This window comes from Scaptodrosophila lebanonensis, unplaced genomic scaffold, assembly GCF_003285725.1.
Source record: "Scaptodrosophila lebanonensis strain 11010-0011.00,11010-0021.00 unplaced genomic scaffold, SlebRS2 tig00000024-arrow-pilon, whole genome shotgun sequence".
In the NCBI taxonomy this organism is placed as follows: Eukaryota; Metazoa; Arthropoda; class Insecta; order Diptera; family Drosophilidae; genus Scaptodrosophila; species Scaptodrosophila lebanonensis.
The window spans coordinates 10,436,628-10,458,876 of record NW_022060538.1 but is presented as its reverse complement, the minus strand read 5'-3'; the positions used below and the strand labels follow the sequence as shown (position 1 = coordinate 10,458,876).

Sequence of the window (22,249 nt, the reverse complement as noted above, 5' to 3'; positions counted from 1 at the left end):
CACAGGGCTGGATGGCAAGTCTGGATAAAGCTGACTGGATGGCTATACGAGTATTATAGTAGTGGTAGTACTAGTAGGCGACTGGTCGGTTCGGGTCGGGTCGGGCTGGGTCTGCACTGCCTGGCTGACTGGCTTGGCACAAAAGCCTAAAAGCATACACAAGGCTGCCGTTTTTCCTGCTGTTTGCAGCTCCTCTGATACAACAGAGGGACAGCTAAACACAACGCACACAAACACATGCACACATATACACACAGAGACAGACACACACACACACACACACAATGAAGGCACTGAAGCTTGCGCGCAAGGCATAGTGAGGCAAAATTCATTAAAAGAATTTCAATTACTTCAATGAGAGATGTTTAAAAATAACGTGAGAAGTTCAAGAATTTAATAGCGATATCATCTTGTTTTATCAAGAAATTATGATTAAAAGAAATTAAAACCAAACTAGAGGATTTAAAAGAAAAGTTAACTCAACCAGCAAATAGAATAATAACATAGTTATCGTATATGAATGTGTGAAGAATAATTTTAAAGATTGTTTATAGGAAGTATAGATAGTTATTACCCAAACCAATATTTGTTTTCTGATTTGAATATAATTGAATATAAAAATTGTCAACTTATGATTTAAAATATTTTTAGACATTCTTAAGATTTAACTAACAATCTACTAGAAATCTTTAATCAAAATATATATTAAAAGCAAAACTATCAAAAATATATTCCATTGTAAAGCCTAAAAACAATAATCAACTATTGTAGATGAAATAACATTCAATGTTTAAGACTTTATACAGTTTTATTTAAACTTAAGATTTGCGTTTTAGTTTAGTAACAACTATTGCGAATAAAGTTAGGATAATGGTCGAAGAAAATTCTTAGAAAGGAAAGTTGTTCTAATGTTTTCGTATCATTTCCGTATCTATTTCCAACTATCGTTCAACGGTTTCTTCGATGCAAATAACTATTGTTATTATACCGAATATATATAGTAGATAGGTATTAGATAAGCAACTAACACGTTTAATATAGCTAAAATGAATGCAGCTTGATTAAGGAAAATAAACGAATTGTTCTATTAAAGGTGAAGAACTGACTTGGAGACCTAAACAATACATGATATTGCTTTTTAATTCACACTCTAATTCACAATGGATTTGAGAAGAAAACATCAATTATTTTAAATTTATTTTATTGAAATTGGGTGATTTTACTTAAATATTTCATTACATTTGTTTGAAGTTGTTTTTATAAATATTTACACGAATATCGAATTGAGGTGTGCTTTGTTTTCGTTGATAATCAGACCACTGTGTGACGACGACAATCACGGCAGAAGCAGCAGAAAAGTTTTGTGAAGTATGAAAATGTTGAGCCGACGACGAAGCCTTTTAAGTTGGCAAAAGCCTGCAAGAGAGCCAGAATGCCGCATGTGTGTGGTTGTGCGGTTGCTGGCGTGGGTGTACGGCTTGATGTTGGACAGGAATATCGGTGCATATGTATATATATATATATATATATATATATATATATATATATATATATATATATATATATATATATATATAAATATATATATGTGTGTGTGTGTGGTTGAAGGTGTACATTAATGTGAATGTGCAGGCGAAGTTGCAGTGGCATTGTCTGTTGGCAATGAAAATTCAACGACAATAATGACGGCGACGACGCCAAATGCGACGACTGACAAACTGACAGAATGCTGGCTTGACTGACTGACTGACTGCTTGACTGGTTGACTGTCTTACTGTCAGACATGCGCTGTGCAATGTTGCCGTTCGATAGGCGCACATTCTGAATTTTGCATTCTGACGTAGGCGTACAACTCAGCATGAATTGTGAGCATGTATATATGTATGTGTATTGGAGTGGGAGTGTGTGTGTGTGTGCCTGCACTTTACAAAGATTTCATTAATAGCTTTTACGGACATAGAGACAATGGACGATGCCAATGGTTGTGGTTTGGGTTCTTTTTTTTGCTCTTCCCCGACATGCATGCATATTTGATTTGATTTTTAACAAAAGGTGTGTCCTGCACATCCACCAGGGGGTGGTGCCCCATCAGTTCTCGCACAACCACAAATGGTTACACAGATACATATATACTCGTAGATACATATATGAAGTTGTAACTAAAAAGGGTCTTAAGTCGACACATTTTATTTATGAAGATTCACTTCCATTACTTCTCTTTTGTATTTTCTTGATGCAGCAGGCACCACCTCTATATATATTTAAAAAATTTGTATTTATTTATTTATTTTTTTTTTTAATTTATTCGCTTCTTTTGAACTTTAAGTCCACTTTGTTAACTACTAGTTTTTGTTTAGCAAAGCAGGTAGGCAGGAGCTTCTGAAAACCACTCGAATAAGAATGGATAAGAGTTCTATTAAAAAACCCATAATGAACAACTTTCTAAAATCAATTTGGGACCCACCGAACTTTTTATATTTCTATGAACAACTACATAAGCTTCTGAGGTCAAAGGACATACTTGTTACCTACCAACGACAAGAGATTTGTTAAGACAGGATATGTTGGACCCTTCTGTACTCTACATTCCAGCATTATTCATTCATTATTTCATGCAAAGAATTAGAATTATTCAAATGCTAAGGTGGCTAGAAAGCTGGTCTACATATTAGATGCTAGGCCTAAGTGTCCAGTTAAAATTGTTATTAGAAGCGATGAAGCGAAGTTTCTTCAGTTTACAAGTACATCGATTAAAGAAAAAGCTGGTCTGCATTATAGTAGGTGTTAGGTCGACTTAAGTACTCCATTTCCACAAAGTTTAGACGAATTGGCATTCTTCGTTTAAACTTTAAACGGGTCTTTCTAGTCAGCACTCATAATGGCTCAGATTCTTACTCTCACTTACTCTAAAAGAATTACAAGTACATCTATGTACTCCTATGAATTACTAAACCTTTTGTTTTCCTTGTATATAGTAGAGTATTTATCATGCATGTCTTCGAATCTCTTGCACGATTTATGCTGATCTCATTTGTAAGCCCGCTTGCCTTCAATCCATCAAGGTTTATTGTTCCACTTACATGCAGTGGAACGTATTACATTTTATTTTAATGTTTCCTCAATTTAGCCACCAATTATGTTAAAACACTTTACGATATGTATATACTATATATGTATATGTGTTAGTATTGTGTGCCCTTTGACTGCCACACCTACTGCCCAGTTACCATAAAGGTATTGACATTAACAACTTGGGTCACTTTTTTATTTCATGCTTCGCTGCCTGCCTCTCTGTCTGACTGTCTGTTTTGTTGTTTCACATACACATGAGATGTTATTTCAATTCTCAAAACGTAAACAATAGATGGATGGATGGATGGATGGCCGGGGATGGGGATGTAATGGCATTTTGGTTCCGCCATAATAAAAAATTGTACAGTGCAGAATTAATGCTTCAAGTCTAGACGACAGTTTTGGAACGTGCTCAATTAGCACGACTGGTGGGTTCTGGGATGAAGTGGGAAAGTGGAAAAGCGGAAAAGTGCTGTGCTGTTCGGCAACTTATTCGTAAATGCGTTTTAGAATAACAACAACAACACTACACTATATTGTGTATGTATTCAAATGAAATTTCAGCTGCCGCCGCGCGACAACGATTGTTATTAATTTTTTCACTATTTATACCGATTTGGCCAGAGGGCGCCGACAACGACGTCTGACTCTGCTGGCAGATGCGCCAGTTGCTGCTCAGACAACAACCACAACAACAATAGTAATGTGCAAAAAAATAAAAACAATACCATGCAAAAAAATGTTTAATTTTTCATTTTGTTTTTCACACCAAAAACAGCGTCATTTACATATAGCGGGAAAGATGGTGGGCGGAGGAAAGGGGGTCGGGGGCAGCTGCCGATAATAAAAACTAAAATGTAGACGTCGGCATGAACTGTTATTGTTGTTGTTGTTGTTGTTATCGTTGTTGTTGTTATTGTAGTTGCCAACAGCCGGCTACGTCGTGCCTTTCGCAATATATTTGCAATTGTGCGCGCAATATATGTGTTTTTTCTTTCTTTCTTGTTTTCTAGAATGTTTTTCAAAGCCATTGAAAAATCTACGGCCGTATGGATAGTGAAAAATAAATATAGTATGTGCCTTTGCACATAAAAAAACGCACATATGATAACACGTCAGTTTGTGTAGAGAAAATAATAATCCTACGCCACTCTGGGCGTGCCACAGCCTTTAAAATTCATGGGCCCTGCAATTCTTAAATTTGTGTCTAAGGAAAGCGTATATATGAAGTAAATAGAGTCCATGCAAATGGCATGAACAACACATCTGAACCGATTGAGTCAAGCTCGTATAGATAGACTGTATAGAGGGGAGAACTCCGAACTGTCATGCAAATCAAAATTCGAATCATCTACATAGATGAAAGTCCATTCATTAGAAACTCAGGCAAACTAAAATACCTATGCATTTCCTTAAAGTTCGGGTATGGTATTGGTATTTGGTTTAGTTTTTCGGAGAAAAAGTTTCCCCATATCCCCCTTGAAATATGATATATTTATTTGCGAACTTTTTCAAACAATAAATTTAGCGTTCAACTGTTAATATCACTTAGTTTTTTAGATTTTTAAAATTGTGGTTAATTTTTAAAACAAGGTTTTATAGGATAGTTTCTGAACTAGAATTCTTGAATAAAATTAAATGTGTTGATTAGATATTTGTATAGCTTGTAACCAAAAGGATAACAGATATAGATATGTTCGCATTTATAGGAAATGAAAGGATCTCAGCTGTCAAATTTCTTTGATGTATGATGTAAATAAGCCTTTCAGCAAACTCTCTGCCCATCTAACCGAGGTAATACTGTCAGCTTATTTTTCCCTTCGTAACAAGTTCGGTTCACAAATTTAGTTAACTTAAAGCTTGATTTAATTTGTTAAGCAAACATATATCGAATTGTTATCGTTTTATCATTAATTTAAGCTGCTTCTTTAAATAAAAGAGTCGACTAGCTAGTCTAAATAGCGTATTTCAACGTCATGACGTCCCCCCCAGCTGTATTCGCTTGACTTGTTTTTTAATAAATGGTTGGAGGTGTAACATCATCATAACTTTAAGTAGTGCCACATTCTCATGTCATGTAAAGGCAAAAGACATAAATCAATGGCACACAACAACAATAACAACAATAGGAAGAAGAGCCAGCCAAGCAAATAAGTTGTTGTTGCCTTTTAAACAGGAAGAAGGTTTTTCGTCTGCCAAATAAAATTATAAAAACAAACGCCCCAACAAACCAACAACACCAAAATTCTGTATCTTAACCTTGACATTGGTTGTTGGTGAGAAAAGCAAAAAAAAAAGGCAAACACACACAAAAAAGCACACACCAAGAAAAGCCGGCAAAAGGCCCACAACAGAAAAAAAAAAGAAAATTCAAGTGCCAAAAAAAAAAATTGTTAAGTGTGCGCGTGATTGTCAGACTGAATGGGTGGCATACGGAGGTTTACTTTGCAGGCCCATCCCCCAACCAACGGTTGATCCATTAAATAAATGTTATACAATGTCTACATACATTGCAAACAGTTCTCAAGTTCCCAGTCAACCTTCATGAGTTCCAGAAAGTAGCTGAGTTTGCGCTATTTTGTTGTTGTTGTGCTTGTGGTTGTTGTGGCTTTTGGCCATATTTTGTTTATCAAAACACAAACAAGAAACCCCAAAGAAATGTTCAATTGACGCGTGTGGCGCTAAAAATAACATTTGAAAGTAAATAAATGATTTTGATAATAAAAAATTTAATCGGTCAACCGGTTCCGTTTATCAAAACGACAGCGAATGCAAGCTTCAAGAATGCACAAAAGTTGGGGGTGAGCAGAAGTTTCTACACAAAATAAATAGATAGCAAGAAATAGGCAGAGAGGAACAACTTTCAAAGTTTAATTCAAACCATCAGCTAAAAAATAGAAGCAGGGCACAAAAAAAGCGTGGGCGAACAAATACACACTTATGTATATTTACTATACAAACAGACATGTACAGATGTATGTACATATGTAGTCTTTTTTTTATGTATGAGCAAAACATATCTCGACCTTGAAAACTGAACGAAACGTGGTAACAAAAGACAGCGCACAAAAACAAAAACAGAGAAAAAGAGAGGGGAGTGAAAATAAAGAAGTGTATGAGTTGTTCTTTTTTCTCAAGAGGCCGCAATACTTCCGATTATGTACCTTTATGGAAAGGAAGTAGAAGATAAGCGGCCTTCAACATTTTAAAGAAATTTTATTTTAGAAAATGAACAAATTTAAGCCATTATCTATTTTATTTATTGTTTTTAACTCATAGTTTTTTTATGAATTACAAATTGATATCAATTTATTCAAAGGCAATATAAATTACAATAAATTAATTCAAAATGTTACTTATTTTTCAAATTGGGGAAATTTTGAAAATTATGATGAATAATAATTTATTCATTTAAAAAAAAACGTAGAGAAAATTTCCTAATTTTGAGAGCCTATTGAATTCCTATTTAGACCTGAATTTAAAACATTTGATGAAATTTTAAATAATATTTTAGAAAAAATAAGTATTTATTTTTCATCATATGTGAATTATAGTCGCATATTATTTATGTATATATTTTTTGTAGCACCTATTGTTTAGTGCTTTGCTATTTTCACGATTATTTTTCTGTTTAGCATGTGAAAGGATTGGAATTTATTGAATTGAAAAAAACAAGAAGAATAATGAACAAATCAAACGAATATTTGCATTCCTACATTTATTACTTGTAGTTATTATGGTCAAACAATTATAAATAAAATAAACTACAAATTATATGCAACGTTTGAGCATAATAATATATTTCAGTAATGTGTCCCTTTCTCTAAAATACAATTAACATATTTCCGACCAGCTCTGTATAGAAACATTAGCACATTTATTTCTTCTTTTAGATTCCCACCCCCATTCCCTACTTTATTTCAATGTAACATAATTAACATATTCTCGAAATAACGAAAATAATTGTTTACTGTAAATTTAAGGAGTGATCAGTTCCATAAAGAAACATCAGTGCATTTATTTCTTCAATTCGATTCGCAACAGCTGAGAAAACCAGTGCGTGCCAAAAGCCGAAAGCCAAAAGCAAAAACAAAACTATACTATACATTCAAAATAAAAGTACATAAATAGTCAATAGGCCGCCGAAAGAGCTCGCGATCGGGGTGGTGGTGTTGAAGGTGGTGGAGTGGGTTGGGCGGGGCTGGGTTGCTCACAAAAACAGAACCGAAAAACACACGATCTAGCTTTATATTTGATTTGTTTTCCACTTTGATATTGTTGTTCTTGTTGGTGAGCGATGTGTGTTGTGTTGTGCTTCTTCGGCATTTGATTTGTTTGTGCTATTGTATTTATTTCTTTCATTTTTTTTTTTTTTTTTGTATAGAACTTTTTGGAACGAGCTGAAATAAATAATAACGCGCACCATGCCGATGCGGAAATATTAAAATTAGGCATTAAAAAATGGAAATTATGTGCACAATGAGTGAGCACGCGAATAAATTAAAATTTTCAACATTTTCTCAAACGATCCAAGCAGAGTGTAGAACACAAAATTGAGAGCGAGTAGCGGGGGTGAGAGAGCGCCGGCTAAACCTTGACCCAAAGCTGTGGCCACTACACACACACACACACATACATATATGCACCCAACTCATAACTACAACAACAACAACAACAGCAGTAGGAGAAGAAAAAACTGGCAACGATAAAAGTGAAACTCGCAAGACAAGTAAATAATAAATGTGCAGACCAAAAAGGAAATAACAAGCCGCTGCAGAGCACACCAAAAACGCGAACAGAACGCAATGCTGCGAGATCAGCGCATAAAGACGGCAAGAGCGCGGAAGAGGGGCAGCGAAAGAGAGCGGAGCACACAGAGAGCGCAGCAAACAGCTGAAGAGCAAAGATCTGAACAGGCTCATTGTTATGCAAATTGACAATAAAAAAAATGTAAACTTCCTTAACCAGACGACGCGCGCTCTCAATTGAAACAACAACAACAACAACTACAACAAACAGGCAGCTGAGGCAGGCAGGCAGGCATAAATAATAGGTATTAAAAATCTTAAACGTTGTTAATTTTGCTCACATGTTCGTTTTAGGCTGGTTTTTGATTTCTTTTGGCATTGCTTTTATGATTGGTGTGGTTGTTGTTGTTATTGTTCTGCTGAAATTAATTCGCAAATATTGAATTAAATTTTGTTCGCAGCTGTTCTGCCAAAAAAAAAATAATAATAAAAAAAAAGCGAAAGCGCACCAACAACAAATATGTCATTCAGTATCAAGAATCGGCTGTTTAGTTAGTACCAGTCATACAAATATCTTATATACATATGTATATATGTACATACATATGTATGTTTGTATTTAAAGCAAGGGAATTATCAAGGTTATATAATTCAACAAAGATATGCATATATGTATGTATGTATGCTCTGTGGAGTGGGATGGGGGGACAATTGTTGATAATTTATGAAAGTTTTATAAATAAATATTGAAATTGTCGCGGCACATGTTGGGGAATTTCGGAAAGCCATTCGAGTTGACAGCTGGCACAGGGTCTAGAGATGGCAGAGCACGTGCCAGCCAATGGATTGGAATCTCGATAGATTCTAAAGAGGGCTCTTCCCAATGTTTACAAAGGTGTGACTCACACACATGCGCGCACACAGAAATAGAAATCTACTCACATATTTCAGAAACATTTTAATAATGGATTTAGAATAATAGAAAAAACTGTTCAAAACAAAAATGAGGTTCTAGAAGCAATTCGCAAGGTTTTGAGAAATAAAAATCATGCTTACGAAACATTTAATTATTTTTTAAAATTTAACTTTTAATAGTGATTAAATATTTGGTATTAAAGGAGAAATATTACTTTTCGGAACTAAAGACCCACATTAAAAAAAATTTTTTAAAATTAATAGCAACAATTTCAAAAATTGTTCTAATTTTGTATATAAAAATTTAAAAAAATAATTGAACACATTCAATAATATTGGAAGTTCTAAAACATTTAATATCGGATCATGTTCTAGAAAGATTTTTCAACATGTTCTAGGAAAAAAATTCTGTTAAAACTAAATATTCCTCTTCAAGAACTATTTATAATTACAGAGCTAAATTGTAAAATTGCACAGACAACTGTGATGAAAGAAATTTCTCAAAATTATTTAAATTTGAACAATTAAGTCATTTAGCGAAAAAAGAATTTGTTTTTAAAGTAATTTATAAATAAATTTGTTCAATTTCAAGCGTTTGTTTTTATTTATTCATAAATTTGTGTAAATGAATTTGTTCAATTTCAAGAGTTTGTTTTTATTTATTCATAAAACTTGTTAATGTTTTTAGATCATTTTATAAATATTTCGCTGTTTTTAATTTAATGAAAAAATATTTTTTTTGTGAAATAAAGCCGATAATGTCGAAACTTATAAACATAAAAAAATGTAAAACGCTGCACGATTACTCTCAACTGTAGTTTCATAATTAAATTTAAGTGAATTTTTGTTCAGCACTATTTGTTAAGCAAAGTTTGAAATATTTGGTTTTGAAACTACAAAACACTTTCTACAGAATTTTCTTCCTTTGAAAATAATTTAACAAGTAAATGTGAATTTAAAAAATTATTTATTAATTCGTAATTTCAGTTAAATTTGCGGTTAAATAAAATGAAATATTTATTTAATTTTATTGTACTACACTTTTTGTAACTACAAAACACTATATAAAATGTTTCGCCTTTTGAAATTTTGAAATATGAATTTAAAAATTATTTATTAATTTGTAATTTCAGTTAAAATAAAATGAAATATTTTTTTAATGTTCTTGTATTATAGGTTTTTTGAAACTACTAAATACTTTCTACAGAGTTTTCGCCCGTTGAAAAATGGTTAACAAGTAAATGTGAATTAAATTAATTATGTATTAATTCGTAATTTTTGTTAAGTCTTTGAAGAAAAAAATGAATTAGTTATTTATTTGTTCAACTTTTTCAAATTTAAAAAAAAATTGAAGTCCCTGGAATTTTCTTAAATTTTCTATTCTTTAAACTTTTTTCGTTTCTTGCTTTTCACGCTTTTAAGCTGAGCTCACGAGACCGCCACTAGCATGACTAATTCAGAAATTATATTTAAAACAAATTTGAAGAGCAATAAACACTTCTTGATTTCCGCACTTACCGCACAAGCTCCGAGTAGTCCTCGACCTCCTTGTTCTTCTGATGTTGGAGGAGCTGTTGCTGATCGTAGGTGGCCAGAGGCTTAAAGTTGCTGATGTTGGCGACGGCGGGCAGCGGAGTAGTCTGTTGCAAGCCCGTGGTGAGGCCGAGGCCGTTCTGAAGGAGCAAAGTATTGCCAAACTGGACCTGCTGTTGCAGCAACGAGAGTTGCTTGCTTGCCACAAGTTGTTGCTGCTGCTGTTGCTGCTGCACAGGCGAGATGGAAATGTCAGCACTGGACTGTGAGGCCGATGGAGAGCTGGAACCGCTGACAGCGCCACTTGAGGAAAGACTACCAGCTCGGGCGCGCAAATCTATGCCCAAAATGTTGCTGCCATGGCTGCTATGGATGATCATGCTGCTCAGAGGGGCCATGGCGTTGGGCTGGAGGCCAACCACATTGTTGCTGCCACTATTGTTGCCGCTGTTGTGTGGCAGGCCAGAGCCAATGACGCCAACATTGGGATTGGGTGTAAGAGTGGACAACTGTTGTTGTTGTTGTTGCTGCTGCTGCTGTTGTTGTTGTTGTTGCTGTTGTTGATAGGCAGCATTGACATTGGCATTGGTATTTAGGGGAGTCAGTGCGGCATTTTTGGCATTATTATTGCCATTGACATTGCTGTTGTTGTTGTTGCTGCTGTTGCCGCCTCCACGCTCACCGGCATTGTTGGTCGTCGAATTGTTGGTAGCATTGTTGCGATTTCGCTTCTTTTTGGCCTTTTTTAGCTTATCATCTTCTTCACTGCTGATGCTGCCACCATTAATGCCACGGCCACCATTCATGCCTGTGCCAGCGCCTCCATTGAGAAACATAACGTTGCCACCGCCACCGCCTCCGCCATTCTTGGCGAGCATCGGCACCAGCGACACCGACATTGCTGAGGGCGAGGGTGCCCGCCATTCGAGATCCTTGCGCAAATGCCCGCGTCCGCATTTGCAGTTGCATGCCTTAGAGACGAGATCGTAACACTTTTTGGTCCACAAATTCTGCACACGCTGACGATCTGTCCAGCCACGCGCCTTGCCATTGGTGCGCAACGTCTGCAGCACCTGCCCCTCCCACGCCAAAAAGCACTCGCGATGCATATATTGGCCCACATTGCAGTTCTCATTGTTGCACACAACACGCACACAATCCGACAAGGACAATCCATCGGTGAGACTGATCTGTGCGTCCACCTTGCGGCACTCGCCGTTGGGCATGCAACACACGGTGCTGCCCACCGCATGCTGCTGCTGCTGTTGTTGCTGCATGCCGTTCATCGGGTCGTATAAGTTCAGCAATTGCTGGTGCTGTTGTTGTTGTTGTTGCTGCTGCTGCTGCTGAGCTTGGCTTTGACTCTGGCTTGAGGACAGCTGCTGCGGATTGGAGGGCGTCGGAGGTGTGGGAGGAGAATTACTGCCGTTAATGCGCCGCGGCGCCATAGGTGAGAACAATGTTTTTGTTGTTCTTATTGTGTGCTTATTGTTGTTGGGCTGCTCTTCAACTTCTCTCTCTCTCTCTCTCTCTCTCTCCTGCTTGACAGTTATTATTTTTATTATATTGTTTTGCTGCGTATTTTTATTTCACGATTCTATTGCTTCCGCTCTTCCACATTGTTTTTTGTTTAGAATTAGATTTGTAAAAATTTGCATTATAAAATTTACGATTTCTGTATCAAAAATTATACACGTTTTCTTGCTTGTTGTTGTTGTTGTATATGTTTAAAAAATTTGCTTGCAGTCTATTTATTATTTGCTTTTTATATGTTTTATATACCTGAGAACTGTATTAAATTTAATTTTTTTTATGACGTATCAAATGTGTTTATTGTTTGTCTTTTATATTTGTGTTAAAAACTCTTTTACACACACGACGCCATGTTCAGCATTTCTTTTACATATTTACAAAAATTGTTTTTTTTTTTTAATTGGAAATTGCCGAAAGAATTGCGCCACACACACACGCACTCATACGCGTAGACAACGATTACACGACCGCGACGAAGATGATGAAAACACAAAATGACGTACACGTAGAAAAAAGGAGACGGCAAAGCGTTGCATTTGATTTACCGTTTTTGCATGCCGGCCGCATAAAATCTGAGTCACACACACACACGCAAGTAGTTTTTCCTTTCAATTTGTTTTTTATTTTAATTGTCTGTTATGGGAGGGCGGTAGTAAAGAATGACAAGCGACGCACACACACTGGGGCGCTTGTTAACTATTTTATAATGATTTTGTTATTTGAAAATTTGCGAAAAATAACAAAGCACGCTATATTTTCACTGCCTATATATTGTTCCTTCTTCGAACACTTCTTGCTTTCAAAACCGTGCGGCGAGCGTGTTTGTGTTTTATTTTACTTCTTGTTCAATGCTGCTTCTTCTTCTTCTCCTGCTCAGCACACACATCAGCGATTGAAGCCGAAAACGCAACCTTTCAATTCGAAAGCGAAATTCCAACTGACGAACGTCCGTCTCGTTGCCAGCCATCAGCCGCTTTGCAGCTGCAGCCGTTGCGTTCGTTTCGTCGTCGTTTGCTCGACGTCGTCGGCTACGTCGTCGTCGTCGTCGACGTCGACGTTGTGTGTTTGTTGTTTTCTGCTGGTGGGGGTGTGTTTGCGACGATGATGATGTTGAGCCGCACGCTGTGCCTGCCACTGTTTTCATTTATGCTGTGTTCTTTGAGGGTTGGTGGGTGGTGGTTGGTGGTTGGTCGATTTTCACTTTCCACCACCTCCATGACCAAAACTGCAGACAACCAAATAGCTTAGGAAAATGCCTGATTTTCATTTGAGGAAAATTATCGTGCATCTTTTTGGCGCTATAATTGTGGTGGCAGTGGTGGTCGTGGTGGTTCATAGAACGGTTGAATTTTTTTTGTGGCACTGTGGGTGTGAGAGAGATGACACACCATAGTGCTTGTGTAGCTCCAAAGTGTTCAGGTTTATTATTTCTTTGGCGAAAACGGCAAGAAAATCCGAAAGACTTTGCTTGTCGAACAAAATGTGCGGCAGGCAACAAAATTCACTTTCAATGCGGTATGAAGCTGCCACTCGTTTCCCCTCCAACATGTTTGCAGCCGACGTTGGCAGAGGTTCGAAAGGCGCTGCCGAGTCGCTTTCGAACTTGCGAGCGCAAAATATTAGTAGCTATATGTGTGCGCGTGTGTGTGCAAAAAAGCCGGCAAAACAAGCAAATGATAGCGAGTGTGAAAAGAGTTGCCGAGCTGCGAAAAAACGTTAATATTTTACTTTTGCTTTTTTTCTTAAATAACTAAATGCTAAGAATATGTCTTGCTGTTCATGTGTTTTTCTTTCATTATGTTTTCCAGTTCATTTATAGCAGCTATTGTCTTCGATTCAAATTCCAAAACGAACATAAATATACATACATATGTATATATAGATATGTATGCATTTACTCAAACTTTTATCTGCGAACACATGCATGCATATATAATTATGTATGTATGTAAGTATGCATGTATATAAGCACACTTCAGTACACACACGCACAAAAGCATTTGAATGAATGCGTTTCAATGGCGTAAGGAAATAAGAGGCAGTAGAAAAGCTAAGGTAGAAAAATAAAACACAGACAAAAGTTTCTGTTAGGTTTGTCCAATTGGAATGGTAAATACCCTACAAAGATTTGATCAGGCCCGACAACTTATCATAAAAGTGGAAGCAGATTTCTGTGCAGAAATCAAAGGTAAGTGCTTCTTAGTTCTTTCTTAATATGAAACATTTCATAAAATGTTTCCCAAAGGAGCGTATTTTGAACAAACGTTAACGTTTAACTGTATACAATTTTCAATTAACTGTACAATTTTCAATTCCTATGTGGAGCAAATTCTATGTTTTAAAATACATATAACAAAAAAAAAAAAAATTAATTACGAAATATATATGTAAGTAGATTAAACAAATTTAAATAATAATTAAAATTTATTGTTTTTCTTTAAAAGTTCATCTCAAATATACTAATATCCTTAGCCGTTTAAATGTTGTATTTATTGAATTTCATAATATCGAAAATGAATTAAGTTTTGCATTTTATGTCTTAAACATAATATACATATATAGTATACATTCAAAGTGTATGTAGATGCTTATTAGTATACGTTATTACGTTTCCAATAGAGCTTCTATATTTAGATATATTTCTACAAATGCGCAATTTGTCGTACTATTTGTGACTAAGAAATATAAAAGAGTACATATTTTCAATTCTTCTTTAAGTTTAAATAATATATCTTTGTTGGGAATGCTGATTTCGTAATATAATTTGATTGATATATAACTTGAAATGAATGAATTTAAAGTGCTAATATGAGTTGAACAATTTAATTGTCTTGAGGAAAAATGTTGTAATTAGTTTTAGAATTTTTATTTTAAGTATAAAGTTATTTCTATATCATTTTATTTTTTAGGACTTTAAATTTTACCTTTTTTATTTAGACAGGCAAAAAAATAACACACAAATTCGATGCATTTGAGAAAAATGTCATAAATATAATGTTATTTCCATAAAACCCACTGAAATAAAGTTTTTAAATAATACAATACATTTTTGGAGTTTATTTTCAAGTCCTGCTTTAAAAATAAGTAAAGTTTGTACAAATTATTGGCATGCCAGACCCATTTCTTACTAATAATACTGTCTATCTTAAAGCTTAATTACAAATATGAAGTAATTATAGAAATTATGCCAGCAATTTATTTTCAAGTATAAAAATATATAATCAAGAACTGCGCATATACTTGTATAAACTAAATTACATATAGTACATATTGGTTTGTAAATACTTAATAAAATTTGTAGAGCTTTCGCGAATCTGAAAGACTCGTTACTGCCTTTTGACATTGCTTGCTGCTGCTGCTGTTGTTGTTTTTGCCGCTGGTGGTGGTGTGTCTTTCGCATCATCGACAGGCGTAATGGTTGTGTGCAGATGAATTTTTGCCTTATATACCAACACGCTATTAAATATATAAATGTATGTAAGTATGTACATATAACCCTTATATAAAAAGGCCTGGTGTGCGAATTGCGAAAAAAGCAAGCCGGAGAAAAAAAAACAAAATAAGGGCACGGGCACGTGTAGGATGGTTTTTATTTTTCAACATTGTTGTTGTTGTTTCTGCTGCTGCTGTCCGACTTGCCTGATCACGCCAAATAATTGAGTGTGAGAGAGCGTGCGAGAGAGAGAGAGTAGCTACAGTTTCTTATTGGATATTGGAATAGTGCTGGGAGGATTCCGCGCAAAGTCAAGTCAAGGTCCAACTTGAAGGTGCAGGGAATGGAAGAAAAAAGACAAACTGCGTAGTTTGTTGACGAAATGTTCTTCTTCTTCCGCTTCTGCCTCGACTATACGCTACTCTACTACCATTGTCTTCCGACTACCTGCGTATGTATGTACATATATATATGTTTTGCTGATATAATAATTAAGTCAGGTAGGAGCAAACAAACAGACATGGCTAGGTAGGCAGATCTCGCCATTGCGTAATAAACTCGCCAGTGTGCGTGCGTGTGTGTGTGTGTGTATTTGTGCGCTGTTCTAGTTAAAAAGGATCGTGCAATGAAGGAGAGAGCAAAGCAAAGCAAAGCAGGAAACTCTGGAGTGCAGCGACAACAGAAGGGGGTTCGTGGGCTTTAGAACTGGACTAGTTTGATAATGGCGAGGGTTTCTTTCTTTATTTTATTTACAAAGGATTTTTATTGTGTGCTGCCCTTGCTTTGCTGACCTAATTTCTTTCTTTTTGTTTTCCTCTTTTATTGTTTTTTAAGCTCAAGTAACGGATCACTGCTGAGGCGCCTACAACAATTTTGTATGCATGTATGTACATGCACATGTATATTTATAAACACATACATATACATACAAACATATGTACATAGCTAGGGGCCAACAATATTTCAGTCGACGCTGCACGCATCAACTTTAATTTTCCGTAATTAATGGCAAGAAATCGCTGCTTTTGCCTTTGGGGGGACCGGGAACTCTTGGGTTGGGGATCGCTGCCATCGTCATAAATAAACCGACGCGATTTTTGTTGCACTAAACACATGTGCCAAATATATTTTGACACTTTGCCAAGCTTTGGGCCCAAGACTTCCTGTTTTGCGTGCGAGAACGTGACCAAGACGACTTTGTTTGTACACTCTCCGTCCGTCCGCTCGCAAGGAACTTTGCGGTTAGTGGCAGACAGAGAAAAGCAGAGCAGCCCATACTTCCTAGAGATGGCAGCGTGACTGATATACTGACTGACTGGATGTAAAAAAACATCGATGTATCGAGCATCGACGATGTTTTACACAATGCATCGATGTTTTGCGATGTTTTTAGCTAACGATGCATCGTCGATCCTTCGATGTTTGTCCAAACATCGAACATTATTCATGTTTTGTTTGGCGATCACATTTCTTTGTGTGGTTTACCGAAGAAGGTATAATTTTATTATAAATTATTTGATGTTTTCGTTAAAATGTGTATTTTATAATATAAATTTTAGATTGTTAAGTATTTGATCTTCTTTTTTTCGTATGTATGTCACACTTAATATGCCTAAGAGTTGTTTTAAAAATGTATATAATCAGTTTTTTTAAGTAAGCCATACAAGTTCATCAAAAGTCAATATTACGAGTACTATTTTGATTAACAACATTAAGTAAAATGCTATGACAGTCTCTCTTGATATATAAACACTTTTTATTTCCAGCATCTATGTTGATTAGCACCCTTTTATTCTATGGAAAGTTAATTTTTTAAAATATCGATGCATCGATGTTTTTCTTGCGATGCATCGACCATGCACCAATTTTTTATAAAGAGACATCGATGTTTTCCCTTCGATATTTTCGGATGGTTATGTTTTTCCAAACATCGAACATTTTTCATGTTTTGTTGGTCGGTCACATTTATTTGTGTAGACCACACAAACTGAGAAGGTATTTTTGAAATTAATGTTTTTTGTGTTTTTATTGAAATGTGTAATTTATATATTAGATTGTTAAGAATTTGATCTTCATTTTGAATTGTATATAATGCCAAAGTATTTCTGCAAATTGCAGTATTTAAAAAGTATGCATATAGCCAGACTTAATATTATTGAAATGCGTAACTGCAAAGCGTTGGATACAAGTTCATTCAGGATTAGGTTTATTTTATTAGTTAATAACATTAATAAAAATACCACGACAGCTTATCTTGATTAATACACATTTTTCATTTAAAACATCCTTTTTGATTGGCTTTCTTTTTCTTTGAAAAGTTAACTTTATAATAGAATATTTTTATACTTTCAAAAAGTGTGTCACTCCGAAAATAACTCATTATTTTATCTTAAATATCTAAAAATCAAAAGATTATATTATAACTTTTTTCCTTAGCGTTTCCAAGTTTGTAAAGCAGAAGTACCAATCAGCTTTGAGATAAAATTCATCGATAGTTTTCCACAACTATTGTTAGCTATGTAAGTTATCGATAGTGCAAATGATTTCAAAAACGTATTTATTAGATTTCTGGTTCAACTAGTGTTGTAAGTAAAGTACAAACCAATCGGTCTATCGTCAATCGATTGTATTCCCATAAATCACGACAAAACAGCGATGCATCGAAAAGTACAGTTTTTAAGAAAAGTAATTTCTATACATTACAATACAATAAGCAATTAATATTTTTTTAAGTAATTCTAATTTTTTATTAGTTTTCAAAAAATGTTCATAAGCTTCATTTTTTTTAAATTAAAAGAAATAGGGTTAGTACAAGAGCTAGGACTGGAATTATCATCATTCAGACTTTTTAGAAGGAGCAGCTTCTACAATAAGTCCGGAGCAATTTTATCAGTCTGCTGATTCAAACAAATCCAAACCAAATCGATTTTATTTTTTCCCATGTTTCCAATGGGCTATTTTTCTTAGAGATGTTAAGCTTTCGATGTTTTTGCCTAATCAATGATCGTCTATGTTTTTTTTTTTGCAACCCTTTTCTCCACACGCAAGTTGCTTGCAAAAGTGTATTCCTTAGTTTCCTGGCTCAACATTTTCCCCGATTCTGTGGCACTTGCTAGTCGTTCTGCTGGACTGGGAGTTACTTGCTGCCGAAAATTTAATGTTTGCGCTTGAGAAACGAAGTCAGTCGGCTGTGCTAAGCTCTGGGTAGTAAGTTAACGGTACGGGAGAGTCCCTCTCCTCCTCATCGCCACCATTCACCACTCAGCGACACACACACGCGGGCGCTCTAGGGTGTGTCAGTGGTACACACAATATGGCGTTGCTGCTACAGATACAGCGAACGCCCTTGCCCCTGCAGCCACAGCCCCTCCATACCCGCCAGCCGGCACTTGCCACTCATGCCCGCCAGAATATGAACAAAACAACAACAACAAAAGCGTCGACAACAACGGCAACGAGGACGGCATTATTTGTAATTACCCATACTCCCACATTTATCCAATCGGAAGCAACTTTGAAACCCAAAATAGGGTTTGAAATTTTCATGCAGACATGGCAACAAAAGCCAACAGTGTTGTACATAAGCCCAGCTATATACAACATAAATAAATACATACATACATACATATGTATTTATGTATATACATAAGTATAAGTGCGTGTTTTTATGACACAGCGACTGACTGCAGGGCTGTTGTAATTTCATTGCCAAAAAAAAAGGACTCATACTCCATTTTGTGGCGTCTATGGAAAAATCCAAGCTGACGCTTTCCACTGTCGCCATGGGCTTGGTTGGTGGTCTTGGATTTGAATTCCCCACCCACACCCTCACACCTCCAGATGCCGGATTCTGTCATCCCTTTTGCGGCTCTCTGCCTTTATGTGGGTCTGGTTCTGATTCCAATATATGCTGCCCGATCACATAAGCGAAACGAAGTCAGCACTCGAAATTAAACTGCCCTACATACACACTAGATATCCAGAAAATACATATATGTGCATGCACATATAGGCGTGCTTCGAAACACACGTATATATATATTTTGCTGGCAGCTGCATTGAAAAAGTATATCTGGACAGCTTTTTTTTCAAAAATGTGAAACAAAATTTAGAAACAGGTGTATTCTGAAAGTTTCTGAACAAATTTACATCACATTTACTTCGTTTTTAAAAGCAATTGAATGGCTGTCAATTAAGTAGTATGAGAGATAAATACAACCTAGTAAGTACTAAGTATATATAGTTTTTCGATTTTTGCAAAATTTTTTGAATGGAAATATATCAACTAGATCTTAAAATCGCTCGAAAGCTGAAATGTGAACACAACTTTACTTTCAGTGTAATTGAACACTAAGAAGTGGTTATGGAAAGTTTGAACTCAAAATGGGGAAAAGGGACTCAAACGTTTGTATGAAAAATCTGACATTTTTCATCCATTTAACATCTGGGTTTGTGTACAAATAAAATGTATTTGGCGTTTGTGCTCTTTTTTCTTGGAGTCCAACTTATTGGGTTTTTCTTTTTCTTTAATGAGGGGCTTAATATACTAAAGAGCATCGATTTTGCTTTCTGTGTTTTCATCATAATTTGCCGATTGTCAATTAGGACAGATTGGAAATATAAAACATTTCTTAAAAAAAAAAAATTATTTTTTAAATTCGATAAATAAATAAATGTTTATTTTACAATTCAAAGTTGCTTTTTTTTTTAACGGTGTAGCGGAGAAACTATTCTAGCAATCGGGCTATATTAAAGAATATTCAATTATTTTTTTATATTATTACCATTTTAAATTCAAACTGTTACTTATTTTTATCAATGACATATTATAAAACCTAAAATAAATAGGAAGGAAAAATAAGCTTTACTTACAGCTCAACTATAAGTTTAATGTTTAAGAAATTTAAAGCAGATTTTTATTCTAAAGATTAAAGTACTATTTAGAAGTTTTATTACACTTTTTATTTCTGAAAATGTTTAGATGGTCGATTTCTCAATCGAAAGGTATTGAAACAAATTCCCAGAATTTGTATTTAGATACAAAATAGAACCATATTTAATAAATTTATGATATGGTTGGACTTTTTTTAAGATCCATAAAAAGTAGTTAACAAATCTGTTTAAAAGCTTAAGAAAAAAACAAAACAAGATAGAACGCTACAGTCGAGCAAGCCCGACAGTAAAATAGCCTGTACTCTCCACAAAAAGGAAAAATTAAAAAAAAAAAAAATTTAAAAAAAATTAAATTATTAAAAAAAATGAATGAATGAATTAATTAAAATAATTAATTAAATTAAATTAGAATACATGTTTATGTTCAGTTTAAACAGCATACATTTACATCACGTACCTATGCGTGTTTATATGCGTGTATGTATGCAGCACAAAGTTAAACCAAAGCAGCAACAACAACAACAGCTGCGGGCAGCGCTGCCGACAGAGGCAGCGCATGAGCAGCGATTTTACTTATGGCTATAACTTTCTTCAGAATTGACCTATCATGATGAAATTTGGCACACGGACACATTAGTACTAACTGGATGTACCTACCAAAATTGATTTTTAAATTCCGAGAATTACGGAAGTTATAAGAAAAAATACGAATTGCGGGGGAGTGGGGGGGTGTATCAGAAAAAATAAACAAACTCGTTCTGCCTAGGGCTTATAGGAACCTTGATACCAATTTTGGTTATCCTAGCTCTTGTACTTACTGAGATCCTTGCGCTCATACAGACAGACGGACAGACGGACAGACGGTCAGACGGACAGACGGACAGACGGACATGGCTATATCGACTCGTCTTCTCATCCTGATCAAGAATATATATACTTTGTGGGGTCTGCCACGCCTCCTTCTGTGTGTTACATACATGCGCACAAAACTAGTATAGCCTTTCACCCTTTGGGTACAGGCTATAAAAAGCTTATTTATATGTTACTATTATTTAAGGAATTCTTATCTATTATTTATTTAATTTCCTAATAATTTATTTCTATACTTTATTTATATATAAAAACTATATTATATATTCAAGAAATATGTAGAAGATATATATTGATTATTTTAACATTCTGGCTACTCTTTTAGTTAGTTCAGTTAATGAAAACAATGAAAGAAATGTGCATGAATCTTAAGAACCTTTTTTTAAACAAACCGAGAAATTTTTGTTTTATCAATCAAATAAAATTTGTATTCCTTTAAAGTATTGTAATACCTTTTTTATAACTTTGAAAACATGTTGAATGACTAATGAATGATCCGTTTATAGAGCTTTAAAATTGTGATTCAGAATCTATGATTTCTTTGGGACTTTTCTTTTTTAAAATATTTTTAATATATGGATTCTAAGAAAAAGAATCTGCTAGAACCCTGTTATTTATTTATTTTTAATATTTTTTGTTACAAACGAGGCTGAAAATTGCTGATCGAAACTTAATAGCTTTGAAATGCTTTTTAAATTTTTTTAACCTTAGAAACTTTTAACTTTTAAAACCAATTGATTGATTGAACAAATTTCTGAAGTATGTTGAATTTATTGTTAACCGACTTCAAAAAAGGAGGAGGTTACCAATTCGTCTGTATTTTTTTATAAACATTCAAAATTTCAGCCTGATTGATTATGATGCGATTATAGAATAATAGTTTCTATTTCGAGTATTTACCGTACAGTCCTAGAAAATTATTATAAGTCCTTATGAGATCGAATCTTTGAAGTTATTGCAACCAAAGGCGGAAGTACTAAATACTATTTTACTCGTAATTAGTTTATTTTTATGATTTAAGTTACTAAAGCCATGAACATGCGTTTATTATTTGCTTTTTTAGTTTTTAAGTTACTGAACCTATTCAATTGAGCCAAAATATAGGCATTTAATGTTATATTTTTGAAAAAATTATAAAAAAAAATGGAAAACCAATTTCCTTTAATAAACTATTGTTCCTACAAAATTGTATTTGATTAAAATCGACCGTTTGTTTGAAAAGATATAACAATTTGCAATTTTGAGAATCGTT

General features: G+C 34.8%; 1 protein-coding gene across 1 annotated transcript in view; it reads right to left on the bottom strand.

Moving 5' to 3' along the window:
* Nucleotides 1-11,994, bottom strand: part of LOC115621505 (headcase protein) — a 173,109-nt gene extending 161,115 nt beyond the window's left edge. Inside the window, exon 1 of the mRNA XM_030515174.1 lies at nucleotides 10,254-11,994. Within this exon, the coding sequence (XP_030371034.1) occupies nucleotides 10,254-11,716 (1,463 nt within the window). The 5' untranslated portion in view covers nucleotides 11,717-11,994. The remainder of the gene's footprint in view (nucleotides 1-10,253) is intronic.
* Between the last annotated feature and the right edge of the window lie 10,255 nt (nucleotides 11,995-22,249).